The sequence below is a fragment of the Cricetulus griseus genome (genome assembly GCF_003668045.3).
Source record: "Cricetulus griseus strain 17A/GY chromosome 1 unlocalized genomic scaffold, alternate assembly CriGri-PICRH-1.0 chr1_1, whole genome shotgun sequence".
NCBI classification, from domain to species: Eukaryota; Metazoa; Chordata; class Mammalia; order Rodentia; family Cricetidae; genus Cricetulus; species Cricetulus griseus.
The window spans coordinates 10,292,786-10,300,480 of NW_023276807.1; the positions used below are offsets into that span (position 1 = coordinate 10,292,786).

At 43.1% G+C, this 7,695-nt stretch overlaps 1 protein-coding gene across 1 annotated transcript; it reads left to right on the forward strand.

Moving 5' to 3' along the window:
- Positions 1-307: 307 nt before the first annotated feature.
- Positions 308-7,338, forward strand: Lyg1 (lysozyme g1). The gene is made up of 5 exons (XM_035452439.1): positions 308-350; positions 2,914-3,018; positions 3,720-3,913; positions 6,902-7,034; positions 7,220-7,338. Exons 1-5 carry the CDS (start codon positions 308-310, stop codon positions 7,336-7,338), a joined length of 594 nt encoding a protein of 197 aa, XP_035308330.1.
- Positions 7,339-7,695: the final 357 nt, after the last annotated feature.

Sequence of the window (7,695 nt, forward strand, 5' to 3'; positions counted from 1 at the left end):
GCTTTTCATAATGTAAATGACTTTTCAGCATCCTGAGTGGGGTCGTTGTGTTTCTCGGTGCTGAGAAGCCAAGTATCTCGGCATTCCCATGAACTAATTAAAAGGCTAAATGGTGCACCCGTCCAATTTTTGCTTCTCCATTATGACTCCAATCCCTCATTTTCTACTTTGGATGTGGGACGCTCATTCCATTCACACCTCTCCTGATAGAGATAGTGTGCTGTTATGACAAGGATCAGTGTTTTATTCCTTTAAACTCATTTTAATTTTAAAAGTATTGCAGGTGCCTTAGAACCAGCTATTCAACATGTCTCCACTGTGGCTGCTTCTGGGCCTCCTGGCCTTGACCGGTGAGTGTGTTTCATTTTTCCCAGATAACTTGGAAATGGATAGAAAAAGCATACGAAGGTAAAGCTACACCTTCCAGTTGTATAACCAAAGTGAAAGCATTGGTTTTTTTTTTTTTTCTCATAAGATGTCTGATAAATCCTGGAGTTAGGAATAACAACTGATAGCAGCCTATTCCAAGAGTCTCATAAAAGGCCCGGCAGTGGTGGCACACACCTTTAATCCCAGAATTTGGGAAGCAGAGGCAGACAGATCTCTGTGAGTTCGAGACCAGCCTGGTTTACAGAGAGAGTTCCAGGACAGGCTGCAAAGCTACCAAGGAACCCCGTCTCAAACAAACAAACAAAATCAGGCTTTAAATATTCATCTTTATAACTACTCATTGCTGCTATAAATACTCTTAAACCCTGTTAGTAACTTTACTCACTGCTGGGACAAAATGCCTGACAAAAGCAATTTGAGGAAGGAAGGGCTAAATTTGGACCACAGTTTGAGATTATAGTCAATCATGGTGGTTGAGTCATGGCAGTGGGAATCTGAGATGGCTGGTCACGTAACATCTGTTATCAGGGAGAGGAGGGAGATATTGCTGGTGTTCAGCTCATTTTCTCCTTTGAATTCAGTCCAGGACAGCATTCCATGAAATGGTGCGGCCCACATTTAGCATAGGTCTTCCCAGCTCAATTAATCTGGATAATCCCTCAGACATATGAGGGATTTGCTTCCATGTAAACTGTGAATCTTCATCAACCAGGCACTAAAGATCAATCCATCATCCAACACCACACTACTGAATTTGTTTAGAGACTATATATTTCCAAAGAGAGATTTGGGTGGTTGCCGTATGACTAACATAATTCAAGTAGGAAAGCAGCGCCAAGAGAATCCACATGTGACAGAACTGATGGGCACATAGTCACAGTCTTTAATTTCAACTTTGGTTCTAACGTTGGTTTCAGCTAGAGCAAAAAGGGAAAGTATTCGTTTTTTATTTGAAAGGTTTATTTATTTGCTGTATATGAGCTAATTCATTCAACCAATATTTGAAAGCTCCTACAAAGTGCAAAGCATTAACTACAAGGAACTCTGAGGATGGTATAGTGTGGTTAGGGAAAGGTCAGTGAGGGAGAGAGCAATGACACCATCAACTGCCACATTACGGGCATATGTCAACAATCATGAAGACAGAAATGGACTGCCTAAGACATTAGAAGGGATACTTGATTATTTTTTTATTGTGACTATATACACAAATCACAAGGTCTTTCCACAAATAACATTTCTCTCAGATTAACTCATCCACATCTATGAAGTAGAAGCATCTATTCCAAAATACTAGTGTTTTCAGATGTCAGCTCCATGAACCTGTTATAAAAACAAAATCTGGTGATGGAGAGACGGTTCAGCAGTTAAAAGCACTTATTGCTCCTGCAGTGGACCTGGATTTAGTTCCTGACACACGTGGCAGCTCACAAACGCCTGTAGCTCCAGTTCCAGGGGATCCAGTGCCCTCTTCTGGCCTCCTCAGGCTCCTGCTTGCATGTGGTACACATAAACTCATGTGCACACATACATGCACAAAACATATAATCTTAAAATGCATTTATGGAAACATGTAGGGATCATATGATGTCGTGGCATACATAGAATTCCCAAGAACTGACAGTCATTGAGTGAATGATACCACTTACCTTAGTCAAAGAATGAAATCTACTCTGAAAGAACAGTCTAGAGGCTAGGGAGATAAGGCCACTGGTAATGTGCTTGCCAGGCAAGTATGAGGGTCTGAGTTTGATCCTCACCTATGTAAACATCAAGGCATAGGGGCCTGGATGACACTGGGAGGCTAAGACAGGAGGGATCCTGGAATTGACTGGTCATTGCACACTTGTAATCCCAGTACTTGGGAGGTTGGGACAGGAAAACTAGGAGTTCAAGATAATCCTTGCCTACACAAAGGCCAATCTGGGCTGCATGAATCCTGTTTCAAAAAACATTAGTCAAGTAATTAATTAAAGCAATGTCTCCTATCCCATGATGACTAAAATAACACAGATCTCTTGGGAGATAAGACCGAAAAAGAATGATGCAGGAAGAGGGGACCTTATATAGAGATCTGATCCTATAACTGGTCTGCACACACTGTCTTTGTAATCTTTGCCCCCTGCCCAGAATGCTCTGGGAGAAACTGAAACCAACTCTGGTCCCTGTTTATAGACCATACTTTTACTTGGGGTCTGGATGGAGATGCTAAGGAGACTCTGGCTTTAAAATACATGTTTCAATACATGCAAACATGAATACCTCACCAGACCAGTGAGCTATGAGACACCCTTGAGCTTTTCAGAGAAGGAACTGCTCCAACAGTTCCTTGTGTCTGCAGAGAAGGAGGTAAGAATTTCAAATCAAAGTAGTGTTGTGATACTACTACTTAAATTCCCAAGGAGGTTGAAATGTAGAGTGTTGCTCGAGCTTCCGCTGATTTTATTGTAGTTGGTTTATTGATGTAATTCATTCACAGACTTCTAGCTCAGTACCTCAGGTTAAACTTTCCTCAATCTGCAGGTTCCTCTGAAAGCAGCAATTGGGGATGCTACGGAAACATCCGAACCCTGAATACCCCAGGAGCATCTTGCGTGATTGGAAGACGCCATGGCCTGCCTTATTGTGGTAGTTAATAATCTCTGTGTCTACTCTTTCCTCTTGACATGTCCTCTTGACTCCTACTGTTTCTCATGGTGGAAGGAGTGGAAGGAAAGAGCACTGAACATGGAGTCCAAAGCCCTTGTGAGGGCCCTGGCTCTACTTCTTAAACAAACCATATAGTTTTTCAAGTTTTGTAAACTTTTATATCATGGGGTGAGAGTGCTTCTCGGACTGTGGAAGAAACTAGAACCAAAGCTAGTTTCTAGTTTCTTGTACAGTGTAATGTAAATTGGTATCATTTTCATAGTTTAAACTTATATGATTTCTTGCCACCACATAGGAGTGATGTGATGGGGCAGTTGTAAGCAAAATTGTCCAGGGGGATTTGCCAAAACTTACTAGAGGGTTAGGGGACTTTCTCCTTCACACAGTGACCTGTTGCAGTGGCATGAAACCTTCTCTGGGGTTCTTAGGATTCGACCACTGGTGCTTGTGCCTACAGAATTGTCATGGAAGGGAGAAGCTTAGCTCATAGCCACTGGTGACCACAGAGATCTCTAGCATCAGGAGATGCATGCATGGAGTGAGGATTTTGTTTTACAGAAAAGGTCTTAATATGAGGTCAGGAAATGGCTACTAGTGGTTTAAATTTGTTATTTTCAGATCTAAGTCTAAGGCTAACTCAGCCTCACTCAGCCACATAGTCCTTTCTGTGTTTGCTCTAGGAGTCCGTGCCTCTGAAAGGCTGGCTGAAATAGACAGGCCATATCTTCTGAGATATCAACCCACGATGAGAATTGTTGGCCGGAAATACTGTATGGATCCTGCAGTGATCGCTGGCGTCTTGTCAAGGGAGTCTCAGGGTGGCAATTTTGTGGTCGACATGGACAACGTGGGCAATGGAATCGGGGTGATACAGGTAATGCACCGTCAGTCAAGGTGGCTTGGTGCTGAGGAAATGGCTCAGCTGGCAAAGTGATTCCTGGAAAAGCATGAAAACTTAAGTTCAGCTCTCCAACACCCATCCAGAGAGCCAGCCATGGTGGTGTGTGCCCGAAATCTCGATGCTGTGTTCTCAAGGTGGAGGCAGATGGATTCCTGGAGCTTACTAGCTGACTAGACAAATCAGTGAGCTCCAGGCTCAGTAAGAGATTGAAGAAAATACTCAGTGTTGATCTCTGGGCTCCACAGGCATGTTTACACACACGCACATCTACCTACATGTATTCCATCTGAACACACACTCACTCACACACACACACACACACACACACAGAGAGAGAGAGAGAGAGAGAGAGAGAGAGAGAGAGAGAGAGAGAGAGAGAGAGAGAGAGAGAATGAGAATATGGCCATTCTGCTTTGTGACACAACTCCAAGGGAACATGATTGTGGTTTCATTGCAGACGGCACAGTGGCACAGAACAGAGTGAATGACGGTACCGCCTGGGGTCTATGAGAGCTGTAGCAATTCTGGGACCATTTCCACTGCACTTGGAGCCACAGTTTCTCTTCAGAGTGAACATTGCTTTATTTCTAGGACACCCCACCCCTGATACTTTACTCTGGGTTCCCTGTGAGGCACTAACTAGTTCATGAGAAAGACCACAGATTGCATCTCTGCTCTGTAGTCTTTATGTGTGACCTTGAATGGGTCATCTTAGTTCACTGGGCCTGTTGCCCAGTTTGTTCTTGGCAGTGCTGGGGAGTTAAACTTTGTGTATTCTTTTTTTTAAAGATTTTATTTATTATGTATACAACATTCTGCTTCCATGTATTATCTGCACACCAGAAGATGGCACCAGATCTCATAGTGGATGGTTGTGAGCCACCATGTGGTTGCTGGAAATTGAACACAGGACCTCTGGAAGAGCAGTTAGTGCTCTTAACCTCTGAGCCAGCTCTCCAGCCCCAAACTTTGTGTATTCTAAGCAGATGCTCTACTACTGATCTCTACTCCAGCCTCTAAATGCCATTCCAGTTGAATTATAAAGAATCAATGGTGGCACACACCTTTAATCCCAGCACTCAGTTTGTTCTTGGCAGTGTTGGGGAGGAGGAGGCAGAGGTAGCTGGATCTCTGTGAGTTTGAGGCCATTGTGGTCTACAGAGTGAGTTCTAGGACAGCCAGAGCTACACAGAGAAACTCTCTCTTGAAAAAACCAAGAAAAAATAAAAGTATCTCCTGATACCTTATCTCGTTTTGATTTGTGGATACATTCAATAATCTGATGAGATGGGGCAGTGAGCCACCAATAAGGAAACGAGCTCACAGAGGAGTCACTGTTGTCAAGTTACACTGGCCAAGAGAGAACCTGAACCAATGACACCTTGTGCTGTTAGGAATGGTGTCATCTACTTCCCTGTTTGTGCTTGGTTTTCTCTTTTGTAAAATCTACTCCTTGGGGGGAAGGATCAATTTATCTCCTTTGAGATAAAATTTTTAAAAAATCCCCTAAATTCAGCCATTTCTCCTCAGTCTGATGATATCTCTTTAAAAATGGTGACCTATGGCATCCAAGAAGGGTTAGAATCACCTTCAGACCTTCTGGTGGCCTGCAGGGGGGCCTGAAGCACAGGCAGGAAGGACCTCTTCCTGCTTCATTTGGAGTTAGAGTTGCAGCATGGAGGAAGGGCGTCACACTGGATTCTAAATGCATTAGCCATCTTGGCCTCTGCCTTGACCTCTCTCTGTTACACTGGGACAACAGAGAGAGAATGCTTACACCTCCTTAGCCTAAACCCTGTAGTTTATCCCCCTCCTTATTTTTGATAGGAATGTGTAAAATGAGATTCTTAATGGGTTTCACTTAAAACACAATTCTGGGTCACACAATATTGTTAATTACAGACATAATATTGTACACCAGATTTTTCTAGAAAAGCTTTACTGTAGAACTGAAAGTCTAGACACCTTAACCTGCAACTGCACTTCTTCCTACCACCGGCCACTGTTGGTCACCCTATTCAGTTCTTGGCAACTATAAATCTGACTTTTTATGCCCCTCATGTAAGTGGAATCATGCAGGGCGTGTGTGTATGTGTGTGGTGTGACTGGCTTATTTTACTTGATATAACACCCTCACATTTCATCTAAATTATCTGTACTTCACAATATAATTGTCTTCCTTTTGAGGCTAAAATATATTATATGGTGTGTATATATCTCATTTTATCTATTCATCTGTCAAGGACACTTAGGTCATTTTTATCTCTTGGCTATTTATTGTGAGTAGTGCTGAAATAAGCAGGAGAATGTGTTTATCTCTGTCAGATCCATCTCTCTCTCTCTGCGTCTCTCCTCCCCCCCCTCTCTTTTTTCCCTGGGTATTTGAGACATGGTTTCTCTGTATAACAGCTCTGGTTATCCTGGAATTCTCCCTGTAGACCAGGCTAACCTCAAACTCCAGAAATCTCCTTGCTTCTGCCTCCCTGGTGCTGGGATTAAAGGTGTGCACCACCACCGTGGGCAGAGTTCCAGATCTCAATTTGTTTGGATAAACACTCTGAACTGGGACTGCTAGATTGTATGGCACTTTTAATTTTAATTTTGAAAAGACAGACCTCTATATGACCTTTGACTTGACCTCTCTCTGTTACACTGAGGCAACAGAGAAATGATTGCTTGTCCCTCTTTAGCCTAAACGATGTAGCTTATTTTTCTCCCTTATTTTAGTCCATGGTGGTGACACCATTTTGCATTCCCATCAACAGTGCATAGGGTTCCAATTTTTCCATGTCCTTGACAACATTTGCCTTAAGTGTTTTGGATAGTAATTCTTGTAAATGTAGGTAGTTTCTTCACTTAATCTCTGGGGAGATGGAAAGTAGAAAGAGAACAGAAGGGAGATGAAGGGATCCTTCAGGAAAGGATGCTCACCAGGCCTCTCCTCTGCCTCCATCCCTCCAGGACCCAAACTTCTACCCTCCCACATCCTGGAAGAGTGAGTCCTGGGTTTCCCAGAAAACTGAGATTCTGACATCTAAAATCAAAGAAATCCAGACTAGGTTTCCAACCTGGACCCCCGACCAGTACCTGAGAGGTATGTGTTCCATTGTTGGCCAGTTGTTTCTTAGCCTGGAATTAAGAGATACAAGTGTATCTCTTAATAAAAACCAGATTCTCCAGGCCACAGCTGCCTGATGTGGGCAGCCAGGAAAGGGAATCTGAGCTTCCTGTTGAGTGTTCTCAAGCTGGGTGAGGATTAACCTGTCACATGAATTTCAGGTGGACTCTGTGCCTACAGTAAGGGTCCTAGCTTTGTCCGAAGCAACCAGGATCTGAACTGTGACTTCTGCAATGATGTCCTTGCACGAGCCAAATACTTCAAGAACCACGGCTTCTAGCACTTCAGATGCAACTCAAGTTCATTACCCATACACGAGGCTCACCTATTCCACTCATTTGGCTAGCGGGTGGAGACTGCAACCTCGAATCTGAGTTGGATCTGAAAGCTGTCAAAATATCATGAATCATAATAAAAGAAAAGTCATTATCTGCACTATACATAGACTGTGTCTTTTTAAAACATTCCCCCAGATGTTAGCTCTAATATGAATTGTGTCTTAAAACTCTTCCCCAGATGTTAGCTCTAGTATGGATTTCTGTGAGATGACTCCTATGTCTCAAGGAATCCAAATGCCAAGTCCAGCAAATAAAGGCTCAGGAAACCCAGGTTACATGTCAATCACATTTAAGCATTG